This window comes from Corvus kubaryi, unplaced genomic scaffold, assembly GCF_017639235.1.
Source record: "Corvus kubaryi isolate FWS band 111438036 unplaced genomic scaffold, C.kubaryi_AGA036_p1.0 74, whole genome shotgun sequence".
Lineage (NCBI taxonomy): Eukaryota > Metazoa > Chordata > Aves > Passeriformes > Corvidae > Corvus > Corvus kubaryi.
Genome location: NW_024582061.1, coordinates 2,153,871 through 2,177,044, shown reverse-complemented (window position 1 = coordinate 2,177,044; position 23,174 = coordinate 2,153,871). Strand labels below are relative to the sequence as shown.

At 40.0% G+C, this 23,174-nt stretch overlaps 1 protein-coding gene across 3 annotated transcripts in view; it reads left to right on the top strand.

The window, feature by feature from the left end:
• Positions 1-23,174, top strand: part of LRP6 (LDL receptor related protein 6) — a 121,344-nt gene that overhangs the window by 47,324 nt on the left and 50,846 nt on the right. For all 3 annotated transcript variants that reach the window (XM_042050557.1, XM_042050556.1, XM_042050558.1), the window contains exons 3-6: positions 3,355-3,552; positions 13,751-13,947; positions 14,682-14,813; positions 22,410-22,806. In XM_042050557.1, coding sequence (XP_041906491.1) covers positions 3,355-3,552; positions 13,751-13,947; positions 14,682-14,813; positions 22,410-22,806 — 924 coding nt within the window. The remainder of the gene's footprint in view (positions 1-3,354; positions 3,553-13,750; positions 13,948-14,681; positions 14,814-22,409; positions 22,807-23,174) is intronic.

Genomic DNA, 23,174 nt, shown 5'->3' with positions numbered 1-23,174 from the left:
GGCTTTTTGGAAAAGCAGCTCTGTTACTTACTATATTTGTTCATCGTGCAGAATGAACTGTGACGTGCTGTTTCATCCTTTTTGTTTGGTTGGGTTTTTGTTTTGCTATGGCAAAACCTTCTATTTGACACAAATCAAAACTGTGAAGTTACAATATACAGTGCATAGTGATTTTGGGGGCTTTTTAAGGGGAAGTTTTATTGCCTGTATTCACCTTATGCACCAGGATGCAAAAACCAAAAAATGCTAGATTTAAAGAGGTATAGAAAAACATCTGTAGGAAAAAACTATCAAAACTCTTTCTCTATTTGTTCATAATTTTTAATGATAGTGATGCCTTTTCCTGGTCTTAAAATCAAGAGTCAAACACGGTTAGAAAGGGAAAAGGGATTTTACCTTGGTATTTATTTTTAGGATCCTTAGGTGCACACGTCCAGATCAAATGCACCTCCATGCACACTGCAATGCCCCCCCACAAGATCTGGTACAACATTATAGGTCTTGCTAATTAGCATATCTATCAAAGATTCCCCAATGAGAGGCTTGAATGAGCCCCCATCTCCAAGGAACCTTCCCCTGGATGGTTCTATCTTAGTTTACAGAATGTGTTCTGGAGAGGACCTTGGGGTCTGGGGCACACTGATCCCTAGCTACGAAGCTTCTAAAATGTTTAGTCTCCTAGCTGAACAAACAAGTCCAAGAATGTAGGCAAAAAGCACTAGGAATACAGAAGTTGTAAAAAGGTATAACAGGGGTATAAAAGAAAAGGCAAAAAGTCATCATGGCATCAATGGGATAACCTTTAAGATAAATCAACATTCTGGGCTACAGCCAAACAAAAGACCAACTAATTTTTTTATTTAAGTCTAAGAACCTTAGTCTCTTCTGTAAGTGTATGTCAAATACTTGATGTTCCTTAATGCGTTGGAGGGGGGCATGACTCTGTAATATTAAGAATTACAAGCACAGATAAAAAGAAATACACTTTGTTGTTGTTTTGGTTTTTCTTTTAAATTTTTATAACAGCTCACAACCATTTCCAGAGTCTGCTGGTAAAATTAAAATCTATATTCCTGGATTTTAATTGTATAGCAAAAGTGTAACTAGATGATTCAGCGCAAGACATTATTTTTCTCTTAATATTTTGCTCTATCCCATGGGCTTTGGTGGTGGCTTTTTTCAATTGAAATAACTAAATATGTTTGAAGAGGATGGGGAAGAGGAAGAATGGCCCTTACCTTGTCTGCGTGGCTGTCACCAGCTGGAGCATGGCTGGTTCCAAAGATGTTTAATGGAGACATTAAAATTCACAGGCTTTCAAGCAAGGTGGAGGGAAACAAGCATGTGATAGTGAAAAAAACCCAAACTGTTGAAGAAAGTGCACAGAGGTCACTGGAGCTGATTGGAAGTATTACTGAATCTTAAAGCCAGTTCACTGTGTGTGCGTGTTCCTCTGACAAATGAAATAGGGCTGGTTTTGTGAAGTCTGGGAAGCCTTTTCTTTCTTACCAAACTACCCTTACCTGGTTTTGCTTGAGTAATTGCAGCATGCATGAGAGGTGAGAGTGAGACAGAAAAGAATATGAGGCTGTACAGCAGTTAATGAGCTGTTTCAGTCAAAAAAATCAGTCCGGCAGGCTGGTCAGAGCCTTGGAACCTATTAACCTTGATTTGGAAGTCTAAGACTTGACAGCTGGGGCAAAGAAGGGCTGTCTTAAAGAAGTTAAAAGTAAATCTCTCTTTTTCTCTCTTCTTTCTCACATGCTCACAGGTGAAATGCTGCCTGACTTTTTTTAACATTTCTTTTTTCAAATGTGCTTTCTTACTGCATAGCTTGGCCAGGTGCCTTGCTACTGTGCTACCTATCTGGAAATTATTTGGGGTTTATCCTTCTTCCTGATGAAAAACCATTTTATAGGAGGCAATTGTTTATGCATGGAGAAGTCTCATATGTTCTCTTCAGATATTTTTGTGCTCTGTGTTAAGATAAACATGTTGCTCTGTGAAGAATGACTCACTTGGGATCAAATAGGACAATATTTGTGTTAATCAGCTACATTTCTGTCCACAGATATTGCTGCACATTAAAACAAACATGCTGTAGATGTGAATTAAGGGGGAAGATATTACTTGGAATTTCCTGACTCTTTAAAATAAAAATAAAAATAATAATAATAATAATAATAATAAATCTTTGCCAAGAATAACTTCATCTGCAAGTGTTTCTTAAATATGTTGCACATTTGTTTTCCTTTAGAGGATGGGTGGTTAGGCCTCCTCACATGTGGGCACCATATACTGACCTGTTGTGGTTCTGCGATGATCTGAGTTAAAGGCTTCAGGTCTTTCCTAATCTGAATTGTTTTGACTGAGCCAGGCTGAGGAGCACAGATACAAGCAGGTAATGCTGGCAGATGTTATGAGGTTATGAGAAGCAATTTAGGACAGTAGTTTGTTCCAGCTGCAACAACAAAACAGAGCAAGCACCGTGAACACACTTTGGCTGATCTGTTTATATTCTGTGTTACTTCAGTTTAGTTATGCCTTCTGTCAACAACCCACAAAAGTAAATCCACTTTCCACCACCTGCAGAAAAAGGACAAATACTCTCACCCCCTGCTAGTCTCCAGCCAAAATAAAGTGGTTTCCCTTGCTTTGCTTCCATCTTAAATGCAACTGAGTAGCTTCCCTCTCCCCACTGTTTGGTAATGAATGTTTAAAAATTGGTGTATGATACATGTTTTAAAACTTGCTTGTCCAGTCTTAAAAGATTTTACAGAGTGTTTTTCTCAGTTACTGGATGCAAGCTGTGCTTCTAAACGTGTTGACATAGCTGCTTGTCTCAAAATTTCTCTGGAAATAAAAGGAAATGGATTAGTCTTCCATCAAATCCACTCCACAGCATCACACGGAGCTGTGTCTGCTAGAAGTCTGCACACCTTCTTCTGTTCCCCCCCTGAATTCTGATGCATATTAAAGAAGCTGTTGTACTTTTATGAGAATTTGTAGTATCTTTGCTGTTGAATGTTGAATTTTCAGATGGTTGTCAAGATCTGTTGGATATCTCCAACTTTCTCACTTGACCCAAGGAAAGAAAGAAATATATGGAAGTATAACCTGACATAGTACTGTGGGTTTGTCTTAAGTTGTTTTTCTTCAGCTTTTTGTGAAGTAGCTTTGCTTTGTTTCACAGGGTATGTGCCTCTTACCCAGCAGAGCAGAGCTCCACAGACATTGTCTCTGCTGAACAGAGAGTGCCTTTGTCTTTACTGCAAGTTGTAGTCAGTGTTCCAGTTGTAGATTTATACATGACTGCTTTCTTTTTTTGTCTTTTCTCTTTTCAAATAATTGTAGGTTCATGTACTGGACAGACTGGGGAGAAGTGCCAAAGATAGAAAGAGCTGGGATGGATGGTTCAAGACGCTCCATTATTGTTAACACGGACATATATTGGCCAAATGGACTGACATTGGATTATGAGGAACAGAAACTCTACTGGGCAGATGCTAAACTGAATTTTATCCACAAATCAAATCTGGATGGAAGTCATAGGTAAGAAGTTTTTGGTTTTATGTGTGTAATGTGGGGATTTTCTTAGATGATGCTGCTTAAGCAATATTGTAATCTTGTGTTGCAGCGAATTGTCAGATGAGCACTCAAAGAATTTTAAACAAACCAGTGCTGTCAGAAACCTTTATTCTTTGCCATCCTCACCTTTCCAGCACTGTGAAATGGAATGTATACTTCTCTTCAGGCTACCCTGTAACTCTCCCAAAGACTTTCCTCAACCAGTTCCATAAAAAAATCCTCACATTCTATTCTTAATTGTGTAAGACTATGTAGCAAAATTGTCTCTTTTCGGTAGGTCTTCTGGGTAGTGTTGCTGTGGTATTCAGAAATGCAGAAGATAATATGAGAAAATGGATCATCACATATTAGTATTTCGGTTTCATTAATCCTGGGGGCTGGGAAATTAGTGGAGAACAGTCCTTACAGGAGAGCTATGTTAAAATGACTGTTTTCCTTGAACAGTTTTATAGCAATCGTGATTCTTTTTGATCCAGTCATGGCTACTTCTTAATTAAGGGTATAAACGGTACTTTGTATATATGCATTTATCCCTAATTTAAATTATGACCCTCTTCATTAGATGAGCTTTGACACGTGCTCTTTGCACACACAAATAAATCACAGCTTGTGCCCAAGGTGTCATACGGAGAGATGATTTTTTGTGGGGTTGTTCTTTGCAAATTTTTGTGGTGTTTCAGCTAGTTTAGCTGGGTATGAAATATCCTTTCTTATGCTCTTTGTTCTGGCCTCTTAGGGACTGTCCCACCTTTTACCACAAATGTTAATGTGACATAAAGAAATGAATTCTATTGATAAGTATTGTTGTTGTTCTATTGATAAGTATCTATTGTTGTTTTGTGTGGACTGGTGAGTAGGAATACAGGCAGCATACATGAAACATGTTCACTGTCTTCCTGTGATATTTATTTTGAACTCCATAATTTCTTTGTAATGCTGGTTTGAAAGGTTACATCAGTTCCTCCTAAATTCTGCCTTGTAAGCGATCACAAGTCCATGCAGTATGTTTGTAATGGTGTTTGTTCATGGAAAGTGCCAGGAGTTGGATGCAGTTTTAAATTTGTGTCTTTGGATATAAGTATTATGACTAGCTTGTTTAATTCAAAACGTGGACTCTGGATATCTGTTTTGAAGTAGTCCTTCATTTGCTTCACAAGAAAGAAAACTTAGTACCAAAAAGAGAGAATATTTCATAGTGATACTTTCTTTCAGAAAGGAAGACTGTCACATAAGTTTTCAAGTAATGGAGAGAAAAGGATAAAAATTGTCATATACAGTAGCAACTTGAGTATTTTTTCTTTTATCTGGTGTCTCCAGCCTTTTTGGTTCCAGAGCTACTTCAGTGTTTCCTGCTGGCACTTTTTCTTTTTCAATCTTGTTTTGCTATTGACTTCTTTGCGTTTTATCTCTTGCTGGTGAGCTGTTGCAGTGGTGTAAATATACTTGGGTTTGGTATTCTGTTCTTATTTTCAAGGTGTTTATTCCCTGGTCTGCCGTTGGTTAACCTGGGAGATGAGACTGTGGAGGTGCTGATCTTTCTTGGTGCAAGGGGCTGGCCAGCCTTGTCTGTGACAGCTGTGTCCAACAGCTGCCTCATGGCACAGAAGTGAAGTCACCTGAGTCCCAGTAGTTACCTCATTCCACAGTAAATTCTCTGGAATTAATTAAGCCTGTAATAAAGACCTGTACAGACAAGTAATTTAGATTTTTAGATCTACTAATTCTTTCTTACACAACTATAAAAACCAAAGCAGTCTGATGATTTAGGTTGGGTTTATTTTTCAAATGGATGCATTTCAGTATCAGGAATATGTCGTGACAGTATGCTAATATATTACTATTTGAGGGGCAGAAAGGGAAGTCATCCCTAGAAAGGAAAGTATATATGACTTCCCTTAAGCACTCAGAGGCACAAACCAATTCTAACAGCACCTGTTTTTCCCTAGGCATGTGAGAAAGTTCTGAAGATTCAAAAAATAGTCAACATCTGTATCCAGGCATTTTTGTTTCATTTTTTATTCTTTCCAATTACATCATTAGGAGGAGAAAAAAAGAACTGTAGAACTTAGTCTGTTCTGCAATGGGGTTTTATGGGGTGGTTTTTTTCTGCTGTGACCTCTTAACCTCTGCCTCTATTAAGAAAGATGATCTTCTGGGGCTATCCAAAGTGATTTTTTTTTTGTGTTACTGTCTTTCAGTTATCCAACAAATTCAGCTTTCTCAATGTGATCTTTTACAGCTGTAATGCAGTATTTTGTCTCTTAGTTATTTTGTTCATCTTTTTCAGTAACTGATTCACTAATAATAAAAAAGAAACTACAGTTTCTAATTCTGCAGCCAAAGCAAAAACTTTTTAGATTTTCCTTTTCAGTGGAAAAAATCGCCCCACCAAACCACCCAAAACCCACAAAGCCTTTAGCCTAGCCATCTCCAACCCTTTCAAAAAAAAAAAAGCAACCAACAAAAACCCACACCTACAGTTTTCCACCACCACCTCTTAAGAGGACTATCAGAGTTTTTTCCTTTAGAGTTAAGTGTGGGGGAGAACAAGATCATTATCAAGTGCGTAATCTAACTTAAACCAGACTCTTTGGTTTATTTAGAAACTGCCAGTTCTGGTGATTTTTTATTTCTTGATCTTTAGACCATTCTTCTAAATTGCTGCTTTATATTTCTACTTAGTTGTTTTGAGGGTTTTTGTTGCTAAATTTCTAAATTTCTCTTGATTAGAACAGATTCTTTTATTTTATCCTTGTGAAGTGTTACTAGTTTTTCTGATGCTTTACCGAATGTCAGCATGTCTGGGAAAATATATGCTTCTGCAAGTTGGAGCTATTGAAATGAAAAAGGCAAATGAGTTACTGAAAGATATGTGTCTTCATAAAAATTAGATCTTCTAGATCTGGATAGATCTAACTTAGAAAAGGAAGCAGATGAGTAAAATTTTGAAGGCGTTCTCTCTAGAAATTTGCAATGCATTTCTAAATCTGTAAGAAATCTGAAACTTTTTTTGTTCTTTTATTCCTACAGTCTGAATATTATCTCTCTACAGCTGATACTAAACAAGAATTAAAACTTTTAAGATTTATATCTCAGAGAAGGACTTTGATCTGAATCATAGAATATGCCGAGTTGGACAGACCCACCAGGATCACTGAGTGCAACTCCCGGCCCTGCACAGACACCCCAACAATCCCACCCTGTGCATCCCTGAGAGCGGTGTCCAAACACTCCTGGAGCTCTGGCAGCCTTGGGGCCGTGCCCATTCCCCGGGGAGCCTGTTCAGTGCCCCAGCACCCTCTGGGGGAAGAACCTTTCCCTGATACCCAGCCTCACCCTCCCTGACACAGCTCCAGCCGTTCCCTGGGTCCTGTCCCTGGTCCCAGAGAGCAGAGCTCAGAGCCTGCCCCTCCTCTTCCCCTCACAAGAAGCTGGAACTGCGCTGTCTCCCCTCAGTCTCCTCCAGCTGAACAGAGCAAGTGTCCTCAGCTGCTCCTCACACGCTTCCCCTCAAGGCCCTTCACCATCCTGGTGCCCTGCTTTGGACACTCTCTAATGGCTTTATGTCTTTCTTCCATTGTGGCACCCAAAACTTCACACAGTATTCGAGGTGAGGCTGCCCCAGCCCAGAGCAGAGCCGGACATTCCCTCCCTGGCCTGGCCAGCCATGCTGGGCCTGGTGCCCCCAGGACAGGGATGTCCCTCCTGGCTCCAGGGCACTGCTGCCTCATGTCCAACTGGCCATCGACCGGGACCCCCAGGTCCCTTTCCCTGGCACTGCTTTCCAGCCTCTCATTCCCAGTCTGTCTGTACATCCAGGGGTGCCCCATCCCAGGTACATGACGGACGTGAATCCTTTACTTGTTGCTTGCAGGGGTCTGGAAAGTGAAAGAGTACATTATGCAGGTGGGAGGAATATGCAGAGAGAGAAACAAAGTATAAGCCTTGATTACTGGGGTTTGATGGAGTTTTTGTCACCTCTTCCAATGGGACTGGAATCACAGCCATTAAAACCAGTGTGCAGCATGACAGCTCTGGCAGCAGCACTCAGTTAAATATGTGGTAGAGTCATAAATTCGTGAGAAAACCTCTCGCAAATTTTACAGGGATGATTATGGTTCATTACCTGCTAGCCCTGGGATTTACTAGCCCTAGCTGCTCCACTGTTGGGCTCATTAGAATAAAGACGAAGAGCACAGAAATTGATGACTAATGCCCTTGATTTGCCAGTGAGAGAAAGGAATGAACAGTTTTTCATGTCAGAATGCAATAATTAAAGAACTAAATTGATGCATAGAAGAGATGGTTTTGTTTTTTTGCAGCTCTCGCCCTGCTCTTATCAGAGGGAACAGTTGCTTTTTGTGGGACTAATTAAACAAAACTGAATTGCAGACAGCTCTCCTGTGAGTAGAGTCCCTGAGATAGGTTGGCCTGCTAAGGCAGTTCTTGAATTAATTTCCTCTTCCTTTACCCTGCAGCAGCAGTTCTAATTAATAAGTTAACACATTACTGGCTGAAGGGAAATGCACTTACAAGGTCCCCCAGGAAGTGTTAGTGCTAATGAGATGGTTTTTGAGGCCACTGTAAGAAAACATACTTTCAGCAACTGTCAGAAAGCTGGGAAGCTCTTGCAAGAGGTGAATGTCTTAAGTTTGCACAATTGGAGCATTGATTTTTCTTGTTTCTCTTTTCAAGCATCAGCTCATGTCTGTCTGCCAGATGATTAGTTGCAGATTTGTTGAAACACTAAAAATACTGTATCCCTGCATTTAGAAGAGCGTTTTTTTCCTTATTGGCCTATAATGTGTACAGTACATGACATTATGTACAAGGTATAAAATCTCATGTTCTGTTGATATCTTTCTGTATATTTCTGTGAGATAAAATTGCTTAACAACTTCAAGCAATGAAGAGGAACCAGTCAGTGATGAGAAGCCTGTTTCAATACCTCACCAACACAGGCCAGTGCAGAAGCCAAATAATGCCCTAATTAAAACTGCTAGAGAATCCTGCATAAAGAATTAATTAGATGATTTGGACACAGAGCTAGGGTGAATTTCTTGGTTCTTCCCCAAGGTGCTTCTGAAAAAAAACGCTGGAAAAGTGGAGCTTCAAAACGTCTGTTTGCCTGAAAAATGACCTACAGAATGACTTCATTTTTCAACCATGATTTGATTTCTGATTGACTTTTTCAGAATTTCATTGCAGGTGGGATTTGAAATGTCATGGCTAGACCTGTTTGTTATATATTCTTTCTGGAAACACATGGCAATTGTGGCTTAAAGAAGTGGCAAAAGACAAAATCACTTTGGTCTGAAAAGAGAGCATTATATCCCACAAGTCATGTTTCCTGCCTACTTTCTCAGGTAATTAAAAGCAGGCTTGTCTTCTGATAAGAATATTTGGACAAGCATTCATGGTAAAAATCTAGGCTAGTTTTCTGAGTTTGCTTTGCAAATGTTTTTGTTAGGTTGGCAGGAGAGGAAATCCTGCGAGCTGAGGGAGCCAGAGGTCCCTGCCTTCCTTGTGGCATCCTTTGTGTGGTATTTTATGGGTATATCTTAGTCTTTGATCCTGCTTCATCTGATTCATGCTCTGAGTGCTTTGGCCACTTGCTAACATTTCCAGTTGTCACAAGTCAAAGATGTGTTAATTCCTGCAATTTTGTAAATACTCAAGGCATTAAACACTCTGTCGATGGCAAAAAAGGTTTTGCTTAAAATATTGTAATTTGCTTCGTCCAAACCTCTTATATGCTTTCTTTAATATGATGAGCACTGAAAGCAGACTTTTTTCCCCCCTTTCTGATAGCCTGGGAGATGGTAATAGGTATGGGATCCCCCATAGGGACACTGGAGAAATGGAGTGAAACATAAACGTCAAAAATGCTTGCACCCTGCCCTGGAGACTGAACACAGGCAGCCTCAGGGGTTACCTGAAAGGAGTTTTGCTACTGTGAAACTGGAATGTTAATGGTTTAGAGACATACAGGCCAGAACATCTGAAGTACCCCAGGTTTTCTGCAGGTGTTCTGATCAGTTCTTGAGACTAGAAAACTGTAATGCAGCAAGAATAAAAGGCATTTGGTTAATGGAAAGTGTTTACTTGTTTATTTTTATGGAGAACTGCTGTTATGCTTGGATATAAAACATCTATTAAAATTCTAGGAGGGAAAATAGTAGTTCTTAAGATATTTTAAATTTAAATTATCTTGATTATTGATGGCTTTCTTTTGGTGATCTGAATTATTAAATTTCATAGCTGTAACATAGCTTTGAATGCGAGTATTAGTTGGAAAATAAATAAAGGTAGACTGAGGAAATCCTGGCTGTAATAAAGGATATTAATTTAGTGGGGTTTTGGTCATTTTGCTGTTAATTTTTATTTCAAGTGAGTTTAGTCTTTGTCTGAAATACATATTATACTGAAGCAAGAGCTTTTTTGTCATTGTTAATATAAAACTGGATAGACTGTCTATGAAGTTTTATGTATGTATTCTATTCCAGAGTTCAGTAGTCCCTTTTGTAATTCCTGCTTTAACTGGTTTATTGTTTGTTTCCTTTATCTTCACAAAGTGTTTCACAAGACTCTTTAACAGAATAAGAATAGAAAGGTGAATGTATTTAAATTGGATCTATATTTTCTCCAGACAGTAGAAAACGCTACCATAGCAAGTATTTATTGTAATGGCATCTCTGATTACTGTGATGATAAACAGTTGTATTTGGGAAATCATGATATTCCACACAGAATTTAATTTCTGTGGAAACTGCTTGTTTTCTCTCTCTCTTCTCACCTTCCTTCTCTGCTGTCCCTTTGTGCATTTCCTTCCCAGCCAACTCAACAGAGATGGTGGCATTTTAAATGTCAATCACCACCCAGATTTTTAAGGCAAATTTGCGTGATTATATGCCTGGCACAGGGAAGATTATTAAAGTTAGTGTGTGCTTAGTACCATCTAATATAGAGCCAATTTGCATCTTGCCGAAGCCCTGGAGATGTCTCCTGAATGAATAACATTACTCCTTATCCCCAGCTCTCACTTTCCCATCGTCTCTGGCATCTCTTTCTAAATGAGACTAATGATACAAGGGCAGAAGTCTGAAGGACCCAAGGAGCTTGGTGAAGGATGACAGGATGGAGTGCCTTTTGCTGTTGTATCACTTGTTCCAGTCAAGCCTGGCCTGACAGTGTAGTTGCCACCGAGGACTGTCAGGTCCCATGAGCCCAGCTGCACCTGCAGAGCTGTACCTGGAACCCAGAGCAGGGCCAGAAATGTGGAGACGTGTCTGCTCCCTGACCCTGTGTGGGTCACCACCCTGGAGGTGAGAGGCACCTGCTCCCACCAACTCTGTGCAGCAGCTGAGTACTACGGGTGACACTGTGGTCCCCTTCATCCATCTGGCTGTATTTAATAAATAATTAGTCAAGGCAGAAGTCGGGACCCCTCGTCTCGCTCACCAAAAGCAGAGCTTTGCAGTTCCTTGTGTAGGTCTTGCTGAAGCATAGCTGCTCACAGCAGCCCTCAGAAGGTCATTTCTTACTCCCTCTCTTCTTCCTTTCCCTGTTTTTTAACAGCTGGGCTCTTCAGCTCTTTCCTCCTGCTCCTCATTAGGGTGTGGAGGCTCATTGAGCTCAACTCAAGCCACTGCTTCCATGCTGGCACACATCATATGGCTGCTGTTCAGCAAGGCTGCAAGTGTGGCCTGTGGAGGATATTCCAAGGGGGAAAAAGCCCTGCTGGTTTTGCTGGTTGGAAGTGAGCTATCACCTTGGAATGGCTTGCTGGAAACCAAGATTACAGAGTACATGTTACTGGTAATACTGATCTTAATGAGATGCAAGAAATACACACTTGTGTTTGGGCCCAAAGCCATCTTCATGCATTGCAACTTTATATCTGCTGAGAAAAATAATACTAGTTGAGGAGTAATTGCTTCAAGGCAGTGACTGACAGCACAGTCAAATGAAGGGCTCCTGAATCTCTCCAGATAAGGGCTGGTTTAAATAAGGGTCACAGTTCATCTGATGCATTGTCATATGAATAGATGGTTGTCTGAAAGTTAGGCATGTCTAACAGCAGCTATTGTACTCAAAGATTTATTCCCACTCGTGGTGGGTATGAATCACATGTAAAATTCCTCTGTGTGGGTTTTTGTTGGTTTGTTTGTTTGTTTTATTGGTTGGTTTTGTTTTAAAGTAAGATAGTCAGAATGCTTCATAAAAATGTGGCTTCTCTTGTTGTGGGGATGCTGTCTTTGGTGCAGGTTTGGTTATAGTGAGAGTTTTGGACTTTTATTGCTTCTGTTTCATATGACAAAATGTCATATGTGTCATTTGTGAAATGTCATACAATATGTCATACACAAATACGCAGTCTCCAAGCCTGCTCTAGACTAAAATTCAAATCTGAAGACATTTAGGGTTTGGGGGTAGGGTTGGTTAAAATGTTTGCGGATTTGGAATGCCTTTATTCTTGGTATGGTACTGGAATGTGTTGTGTCATTCTGGCTTCACTGTTTGGCTGGCAGGTTTCAGCTTTAAATTATGTTACAATAGTCTTTTGTAAGGTGCTTAGTTGGTGCATTTAATTAGAAGCAAATATATACCTGACTCCAGACAGAGATAAGAAAGAAAAGATGATATGTCCTACTTTTGAGTGCAAAATACCAAGAAATAGAAGATTTCGTTTGGTGTAGAATTGGAACACTAGAGTGACAAGCAAGGGAATCTGTATCTTTTTCTCATAAGTAGAAAAAAAATAGAAGCTTTAAAGATAATGCATGTTTTTCCAGAAGCTAAGGTGAAAGAGCAGTAATGACTATGGTCTCCTTGTACTCAGTCATTGGTAGAAAACACCTTCAAGCTTCTTGCTTTAATGTACTCTTCTATTTTAACAGCAAATATTTGGAAAATAAGAGTATTTTTGTCATCTGTTAACACACTTCAGCTAGACGTATTTCCAAAAGTGATGCCTATGGTGTGGGGGTGTTTTCTCAGTAAATGTATGGATAATTATTGTCTTCCCTGCACGAAGAAAATTGGGAGGCTGGTGTTCATAGTGTGCCTTTTTCTGAAGGAGTAGCAGGGCTGTGTGTCAATCCCTTATGCCTCCAGTTCAGGAAAGGGATGGTGATCCCCACTGTCCAGCAGGAGCTTGCCTGGGTGGAAACACACTTCCACTTAGGCAATTAAGAAGAAAGGAGGTGGGAAGAAGCACTCATGTAAAAGGTACTTGTGTGGCCCTGCTTTGAGCAGGGTGTTGGTCCAGATGACCTCTGTAGTCCTCTCCATCTTAAATTTTTTCTGTGATTCTGAATAAAATAAAAATAAGAATTGAGCTACTTAATTCCAGTTCTGAGGATCTTAGGTACGGATAATTAGTTTCTACATCACAAGAACCTAGAAAAACTGTCTTCAGTAATGTTTGTGCTGCATTTTTGTGATGGCTAATGAGCATGTCTTTGTATATATACATAAAATATATGGGTATACTCTTTAATTTTGTTTGCGAACCTGGAGTGGCAGTGACCCAGTTTGCTCAGAAATGATACCATTACCATGGCAGAAAATCACTAGAACTCTGTTTAATGGCACTGCTTATAATAAAAACAATAGCTTAATAATTCTCATAATAATGAAAGTAACTTTAAAGGTTTCTTTATAGTGAAAAACTACTTTAGAGTATTTTTTTGATGGTTCAAAAGAGCAAAACTGGAAGAGATGGATGGACAGCTAATTGAGCAGTTTTTCTGAGTCTGAAATCAGCTAAGGCTGAAATTGGTGGACATGGTGTATCAGTAGGTAGCAGTCAGACTTGCATAAAATCAGCTAGCGTTCCCCCGGCTTCATGAGGTGGCAGAGAGCTCTACAGGTATGGACTGTTCAAGAGATGATAAGAAGTATCCACAGATCTAAGTAAGGATTTCAGTTAGCATCTCTTGGACTTCTCAGTATCAGAAGGCAGCCTGAAAATAGTATTCCTGTGTTGTTCCTTCATATCATTCCCAAGAGTGGGGGCAGTATATTAATTTCCCATAAATAAATAAATACAAAGTTCTGATCAACAGTACTCAAACTTCTTTTCACAGAAGCTGTGTTCAGGCAAAACTGTCACATGAGCTGAGTTTGAGCATTCATTTTCTTCCCTGTGCTCTACTAGGCAAGCAGTGGTTAAAGGCTCCCTTCCACATCCCTTTGCTTTGACACTGTTCGGGGACACGTTGTACTGGACTGACTGGAACACGCATTCGATCTTGGCCTGCAGCAAGTACTCCGGGGAGGACCTGCGTGAGATACATTCCAACATCTTCTCTCCCATGGATATCCATGCCTTCAGCCAGAAGAGGCAGCCAAATGGTAAGCTGTCTTGCTTTCTTTTTTTAATTGCAAGTTGGAACTGATTTGCAAAAGTCTTAATTAGTCTTTCTGTATGGTGCTGGGTGGCAATTTTTCCAGTACAGAGAATAGCAAAAGACCAAAAGGGAAACCAGATATTCTCTACATTTTTTGCAGGGATTTTTAAGTGCAAGAAAACCCCCCATCTCTTACTTTTTTTTCTGCCTAAAGACACATTTATGCTGTTGTCGTATTTTTCTGTTTCCTGTGCCATAATGTCAGGGAACACAGTATTTTTATTTGTCGACGTGGTAGTTCCTGAGTGGAAAGTAGTGTTAATTTGGCAGATGATACTAAGCAGGACTAGCTCTGTGTAGTAACCACTGTCTTAACCATTGTTTTAATTTACTGTGTTTGCATTTTGGTTTTACAGTGCATTTTGGTATGCACTCAGCACCAGTATGCTGAATAGTTTTTAAAAATGAGAAGAGCAGAGCTGAAACAAGGTTCTTGTTCAGAGCTAAGTGCTACTTTCCCAAGAAGGGAAACGTTCAACATTCGTGCATTTTGGTACCATAAATACCCCACTACTCAACACTTGGAAATAGTTTTTACTTGTTCTCTGTTTATAATTTCCTCCTTTAATCTGTGTTGCTGCCACTGATTCTACCACTCAAATGCTGTATGTGTCTTAACACATGATATGAGGTCATTGGTTATCAGAAGCATTAATCTGTGTGATTTATGTTTAACAGCTACAAACCCATGTGGAATTAATAATGGTGGCTGCTCCCACTTGTGTTTGATGTCTCCTACCAAGCCCTCTTATCAGTGTGCATGTCCCACTGGTGTGAAACTTCTCGAGAATGGAAAGACCTGCAAAGATGGTAGGCTTTGTTTCAAACAAATCCTTTAGATTAAGCACAAAGTAGCTTTTTGAGGGAAAGGAATTCTTCCAGTTGCACTATATGATGTTAGGGGTGGCAAATTCTGAAACTATGTTTGCTTTTGCAGTACGGATAAAAGTGATTGGAAAATGCCCTCTACATTTTAAAAAACGAAGATTCTCATGACCGAAGGGCAGGTTACTTCCACTTATAAAATTTAAGTTGCAGTTCTGTCTCTGTCACTAACTCTCTGCAGGTTTTGGGGGGCTCTGTTGTTCCCTTTTCTTAGAGAAAAAGATACCTACCTCCTCTGTTGTCTCTAAAATGTTTCTGACATTACTGATCATTAAGTATTTGGCTAATAGGATTGCACAACAACCCCTTAAAATTTTTTTTTTTTTAAGTCTGATGTCCATTTATTATACACACATACACCTGGAATCTCTTTCTGAAAATAATGCCCTGTTTTTAGGGGTGTTGAAAGCCCTAAAACTCAAGACATGATCAAGACCTAGAGCTGCAAGCATTTACCTGAAACTGCTTTTAGTTTCTCATTGTGAACTAATGTACATGATTTTAAATTGTTACATTTTGTAAGTGTAGGTCTTGTGATGTTGTGCTGTGGTTGCTGTAGTACACTAACAGGATCAAAATTAACACTGGGAGATAATTAGCTGGATCATAACTAACCATCTTTCATGCAGATCATCTCTCTAGGACAAAGGTAAATGGAGGAAGAAACAATACAGCAGAGCTTAGTGTAAATAGGCCAAATAAAATGTATACAGAAATAATTTTTTAATTGGAGTTTTATATTTTAAAAATTATTCCAGGCTTGTCAGCTATGTTCAGAGTTTTCTTTAATTTCATGCTATTTCATGCTCTCTGCTGATTATTTTTGTGTGTCTCTGTGAACCTTGTTAAAATAAATTGTTGCTTTTATGTGAAAAACAGCTCCCAATTTAGCCTGGCAGGATTGTTTATAAGAATTTCCCAATACACAAACAAGATGCTTTTCTTCCATTTCCCTCAGTATAAGGAGAAGCTTTAATAATACTGCTGTGGGTTGGTTATATGTAGTCAGAATGTGACATGAATCCATGCGCTTGTTCAAAAATACTTGATATGCACAGATAAACTCCAGTGTGTCAAAGTAAATTACCAAGGGTAAGTAAAGGAATGGTAGTAAAAATCCACCCCAGAACCTTATTAAAAGGATTTCTCATGCAGAGATACTCAGAATCATCAGTTCACTTTTTTCAGCCACTTTTTTCTAACGTCTCAGAATTTATAACTGTTGCTCTTTTGTCCCACTCCCTGAACAGGAGAAACCAAATTTTATGTTCCCAGTCAGCCATAACATGTATTGGGCTTACAGAATATAAACCCCCACTGTATTAGAAATATTGTCCAGTTGTATGCAAAAAACTTTATACAAGAACATTTCTCTTACGCTTGTCAATATCATCTTGCGTTTTAAACCACCATTCTGGTGCTGTGTCTTTTGGGAACATTCTGCCTCTGCCCTTTCAGGCAAAAAAAAAGGGTGGGAAGAGGGGAGAAAATTGAGACTTTTTATTTAGCTTGGTCTTAGAAAGGAGACAGCACATAACCCAGATGAAACAACCTACTCAAATTATTCATCAGGTCCATTGGTTTTGTGCAGCTTTGATCCTGTGCAGGGCTAATTTCTGACATATACATGCAGCAGGTTCAGCATTTAGAGCTGAGCATGCCCCAAAATAGTGTGGGTTTTTTTTTTTTTTTTTTTTTCACTCCTCTGTCCCTGAAGAGAGGTGCAGATCATAGGCTTAGGGCTTTTGCAAGTGACCTACAGCTTTCCAGAGCTCTTCAAGGCACAGATTCCCTAGAATTTCTTCCTGTAGTTGTGAAGGCTGCAATTATTGATTTGGGGGAGGGAGGAGAGCCTGGCACTTGAACAGAGCTGGAGTAGCCATAGACCAGGGTTCAAGATGTAAATCTGGATGTGTCTCTGTGGGGACTTCCTTTCTTAGGCTCCTTGAGGACCCCTGGGAAGTAAATTTGTTTTCTCATTTTCAGGTGTGCAGGGTGGGGGGTTGATTGTAGTTTCTTGGGCTGGTTTTTTCTCCTTATACTTGCCTGTTCTCTATATCTGCTGTGAAAGTAGAGCTGAACCCTGAGAACTGAACATTTTTACCTTGGATAGTTTTAGTACAGCTGTAATGCTGCAGTGCTGATTAAATCTCCGTTTGCAATTAGAATGTGTACATGGCCATGGGAGAGACTGGTGCGTGAGAAGTGAAGAAAGGTGAAAAATTAGGCTGAGTTTCTCTTCTTTAAGATGGTTTTGCCATCTAGCAGTAGACTAAAATCAGACTGGTTCCTAAATCAAATTGTTTCATGATGAAATGAGCCTCTTTGAGGAGAGAGCTTCATTTCACGCTGCGCTGTGGAGAGTACTGGCCTGCGCTGGAAAGATTTTGATGGGTGAATTTTGAGTATGTGTTTGTGGTGTTTGCAGTGCTTTGGCATTGACAGATGATCCTGGCAGCCGAAGGTGAGACTGGCTGACCCTCCCTGAGCAGTTTCCATGACAACCTAGCATTTTTGAATTATCTTGGTTTATAGGAAATCTTTTCCTCCCTTGCCTTTCTCTCAGTGCTAGTTTCTCCATTTTTGGTAGGGTTTTTTTAATCATACCATAGAGGAGTTTTACTATTTCTTGTAAGATCTGTGAATACAATAACACACACACATTCCAATTTTGAAAGACTTCTCCACAGTGTTTCAGGAAGGGGTGGTACCTTAAAATAAAATTATCTCTTTTTCTAGTACCTGATAATACAAATCAAAACAGTGAAGTAAACTGAGATGCAGGCTTGTAGCAAGGTTTTAGTTCCCTCAGTGCCTGGTGAAAGTTTGTAAATCCCTGTCCCTCAAAGAACAGGGAGGCAAAGTAAGTTACCCTTTCTGAGCACCCAGGTGAGACTCAGGTCTTTTACTAGAGAGCTTTTACTTCCTTGTGTCATATTCTTGGTAATTTACTGTTCTTCTGCACAACATACTGAGATTTCTCTTTTTCAGTATTGTGTGTGCTGCTTTTCTGAGTTTGGCTGTGCTGCATTTAAATGATCTTTTGATGGCTGCAAGACAAACCTGAATTTTCTTATAGAAATGAGTTTGTCATTGGAGTTATATTCTTATTAGTGCTTGAAGATCTCTCTGTCCATGTGCTCAGCTTCTCTCTTTGCCTGTAAGGAGTTTTACTTGTGTCTTGCAGTTGCTCCTGCCAATAATGAAATGTGGTTTAAACTGAGAAAACCAGTGATGACTTCAGCTGAGCAAAGAGGTGTGAGTTTCCTCAAGAAGAAAAAGCAGTGCTTCACACTTTGATTTCAGCCTTGCTTTGGCCATTCTGTTCTCTTCCAGGAAAAGGGTCTTTATATTGCCCATGGATGCTCACATCCTATTTCCCTTGCAGGCCTGGAGGCAGGAACCAGGATTTTGCACTTGCTTTTGTAATTTAGGGCTGTCCTCTGCCTAATGTGCTTTGTCAGGAATAGCCAGGATCCCAATTTGACAGACACCTTCATTCTTTAATTTCTTTTAAAGGAAAGAAGAAATACATGATTAATTTCAGATGCATGTTCTTTTGCCTTTTTAGTTTTAAGGCTGAGCTTAGATGAAAAACTTTTTTTGTATTGTCATATCAGGGACTCTTTCACAATAGTGTCTTTAAAACTGGGGAAGAACATTTAGGAATTAAATGTTTTGGTCAAATGTGAAGTATTTCTATTTGGGATGTATTAGTAATCATGATTTCTCAGATACAGGGAATGCATTATATATGTCTTAGGTCTAGCACTTCTTTTGTATGCATTCCTGAGCATGTGTCTGTGTAGCTGAGCAACCACTAATGGCTTTAAAGTTCAATAACTTACAAATGACTGAGGCCTGTATATCATTGAGAAGATGTAATTAATTGTAAAGGTTAGAAGGGCATTGGACTTAAAGCTGTGCCGTTGTTGGATCTGCATGCTTGCTCTGCTTTCCCCTTTCTCCCCCTTCCCTTGTCTTCAGCTAGCACACAGATTTAAATTATTTAGAATTTTAATAGTGAATTTTTGAGGCAAGTATTAGTTCCAGGACTAATGTAATGCACCATCCATGAGCTTGTAATCCCAGATTTCAAAGTGCTTAATAAAAGTAGGCTAAAGCTCTCAAAAGTAAGAGTCTGGAGTAAGGCTTATATGTCCATATTTAGACAAGTAAGGGACTTGGCTTTCAAAAAATTTCAAAACATCTTGAATATCTTGTGTCTTGAGGCACTGCTAAAAAGAATCTTGAGCTTAGTCCACAAGTTGAATGGTTTAGAAAGAGAGGGAAAATTGCTTCAGGTCTGCATATGTGTGCCAAGGTCAGAGTTCTACCTACAGCCTCCATGCATCCTTTGAAAGCATCTAAGCCAGCTGAGGTTTGAGGTGTTTTATATGTTTGTGACTGGTTCCAGTTCTCCTAGTAAGTGCTGATAAACTGAAAAAAAAAAAACCAAGCCAAATACAAAGTTATGCTTGCATGCAACCTGCATTGTCTTTTTCTGCTTTTTTATTCTTCTTTTGAAATACAGTTCTGTACGTACTCGCGATATTCTCTCCCTCATGCTCATCATCAGAGGCTCAATTTTTCTTAGAGAGGCAAGGCAAGAAGTCTGGAGATCCTGCTGTCGTCTTAGCTTTTGCATCATAACTGGTCTTTGGAGTAGAAGTGAACAAAATTGGTTGATTTTGTCATGTCCTGGCAACCTTGAGTACCTTGAGCATCTTCTGAGTGGTTATCAGTGCCTAGCCAGGTAAACTTTGCACAGCTGGTGTTTGCCACAGTTTTGAAACCACCTGGGGTTCTTTTCCCTGGCTGTTATCAAGGCGGTAATGGGATCAGTCTATAAATAAGCCCAGCTCTTGCATTTGTTAGTTTTGCTATTGTCAGGACAAGCCTGAAGGAATTCAGAGTGATCTTTCCCTCAACCTGCCTGGAGGTGTGGTGCTTCTCTGCTGCTCTATTTCTTTTTCCTGAGCGAATGACTGCTGATCTAACTAAGCAGCTGAGGTGTTGGTTTGCAAATGTTTGGGTAATAGCTCTGAAGTAAGCTTTAAACTTTTTATTGCCTGGTTGGAGGGCTGAGGGCTGATGTTTGGTGGAGGGATTGGAATGCTGGCCAAGCCCCCAAATAAAGACCATGACATTCTTAGCTCTGGGTTCCAGAGTACAACAGGAGTTAGCTGAAAGCCAGTCATTTCCCAGTGCTGAATTAAAGCTTAAACACAGTGGGTTGTTTGACTAAACAACAGTGTTGCAGCCTGAAAGCAGGATACTGAAGCTGTTGAAATGGGTCATCTTTGGGAAGAATAGGAAGGTCAATTGGTCAATTTTATGGGTGAGTTCGAGCAAGGGCATGGTAATACTGAACTGAGTCTTTCCGGAGACCTGGCTTTGGTTCTTTGAAGTAACTGTCAACTTCAGTCAGAGCACACAAATTATTTTTAGGGATTATGCCTTACACTTTTTCTATATGTGGTAGATGATCTATATGTTTTGAACTCTGATGTTAGTGCATTTGCTCAACTTTAGGTTTACTTGATAATGCAAAAAAGTTATCATTGTTCGGGGTTTTTAATATGTTTGTCATTGTTTTGTTTAAAAGGCAGGTTGGACGAATGACTGCGAAGTTGCTAAGAAAATGTAGGGATTTCTTTCTTCCTTGAACCTAAATTGTTGGTGTTAGTTATGTACTATTACTTTCTATGACCATAATGCCTCTGTATGCTTAAATCAATGCTGAATTGTTTGTTGTATTTAGTATCAACAAATACAGGTGTACATACAGACTTGTGTGTCAAGATTAGTTGCTTCTTTACAAAAACCTTTCTAACAGGCCTGTTTTCCATTGGCTATGTCACATGCTTTACAGTATTTTGAAGGATACATAGACATGTAACTACAGGTTCCCCCTTCCTGATTAATTAATGTATGAGAGTTACTCACTGGAAGAACAGTTGAGTAGTGTGTACATATATTTCTGACCACAAGGTGTTTCAGGGCAGAGGATCCCAAAGCTGATCTTAGTCCATTCTGGACTACCAATCAGAAACACTTGTAATGATATACTCAACTTCAGTTGTTGAAAGGTGCTGTTTCCTGCAGCACTGTGAAAGTGTCTTACAGGCTTGTAACACATTGAACTTGCTGTAAATGAAGCAATGGCTGTTTTGGCATCTGTCGAAGGATTGGCATGCAGTGAGGTTTCAGCTAGCATTGACATCAATTACTGTCTTTTTTTTTTTTTTTTAAAGTTGGCATTAGACACCAAAATTATTCTTTCATCACCAGCTTGCTTACTTCAGTTGTTGCTCTTTCAATCTTCTAGCTCTTATTTACACCTCTTACACATTAAAATCGAGACATGGACACAATGTGGCTTGGCGATCGCTCATTTTCACTGCATTTTCATGCATTTGTTTTCCTAAACCTTCCCCACCCTCCCCCTCATCCCCCATCAGTCCCTGCCAAAGCCTGTCCTCTCACTCTTTGAGGAGAGCCATTGCACCACACTTTCCCTGCAATTATGCATGCATTTTTCACCTTAGCTCAGGCTTCCTTTGGGCCTGAGCTGCTCTTATCTCCCTAAAACTCCAAACTGATAAACCGGTTTAATTGGAATGGGGTGTGGTGGTTGTTTATCCTTCATTACGTTGAAATCTGGTGACATAGACTAGAAAATGAAATGAAAATTAATTGGATTAGACAGTAAGTGCAACTCATTGGTAGTACCATTAAACATGCTGTGTTGCCTATTTGAAAACATCTCCTGCAGTGCAAGCTGATTTTAGTTATTTATTTTGATTCTGACTGTTGACCCAAAAGCCAGCAAGGCTTTTGTGTGCTTTAGCTCAAAATTGCTTTATAAGACACTGTTATTTATCTTCATGTCTTCAGTAAGCTTGTTCTTAACAAATGTGGGAGAAGGTGGCAGCTCTCCTGGTCTGCATGGTCATTGCACAGTGGTCTGTTCCCAAATCTGACTCCTCCACTAAGAGTTTCTCAGAAGAGGTTTACTTGTGGTGTTCTAAATTACATTTTTTCCATTTATCAGGGGTTGTTGAAACATGCAGCTTGTTTGTCATGGCTGTCCTCTCACCAACAGCAGCAAACAGTCAGTAAAATATCTGCATAATTGATTTCTCATCTAAGAGGTTGCAGGCCATCTGTTGATTTGCATAAAATAGCAGCATAGCTGTTGCATATCTATTCAGTAATTTGGAGGGAACAATATGGACAGAGAACACGTGCAACATGATACATTCTGAGAAAGGAAATGAGTGCTGAATTTTCTCTGTAAACACATCTGACTTGTTAGAAAAATAAGCAGAGACATTGTGAGCAGCTTCACATTTGAAGCCTTGGAATGGAATTCTGTGCTGGTGCCCAGCAGTTTGGTTTGGTCCTGTGAAATCAAGGTAGCTAGACCATGTTGTTGGGAAAGGACACTCAGTTTCTCTATTTACAGGCTTCTTGCACAGTGTTTGCAAGGTGTTTGTGTTTGTCCTGATCCTGCAGGTGCCACTGCATTGCTGCTCCTGGCCCGCCGGACAGACCTGAGGCGCATTTCCTTGGACACCCCCGATTTCACGGACATCGTGCTCCCGCTGGAGGACATCCGCCACGCCATCGCCATCGACTTCGACCCTCTGGAAGGATACATCTACTGGACGGACGACGAAGTGAGGGCCATCCGCCGCTCCTTCCTCGACGGCTCGGGCAGCCAGTTTGTGGTCACCGCTCAGATTGCACACCCTGATGGCATCGCCGTGGACTGGGTGGCCCGGAACCTGTACTGGACGGACACCGGCACGGACCGCATCGAAGTCACCAGGCTTAATGGGACCATGAGGAAAATCTTGATATCAGAAGACCTGGAAGAACCCAGAGCTATTGTACTGGATCCCATGGTTGGGTGAGGAGCTGTTTGTGAGCATTTTTAAAAATATTAGTCATGCAAAGAAGATACCTCTGTCTGCTTCTAGGTAGATAATGGGCTGCGGTGATAAACTTCTGAGCCTTCCAAATGAAAATACTGGGATTCTCTGCAAGTTAAGGCTCCAAGGCACAAGGATTGCTTCTCTGTTTTGACCACCTGGGTAGTCATCTTATGTCTGTGTTGTATTATTTTTAAAAATATTTTTGTGAACTGCGTGGATCTGCTTGTTTATTCTAGCTAATAGCGCTGGTTATATTGTCTTGCTGAGCAGACTGGTACAGGAATTTTGTGTGCTTACATGCCAATTATTTCTCAATGGTTTGGCCATCCTTACGTAGGTAAGG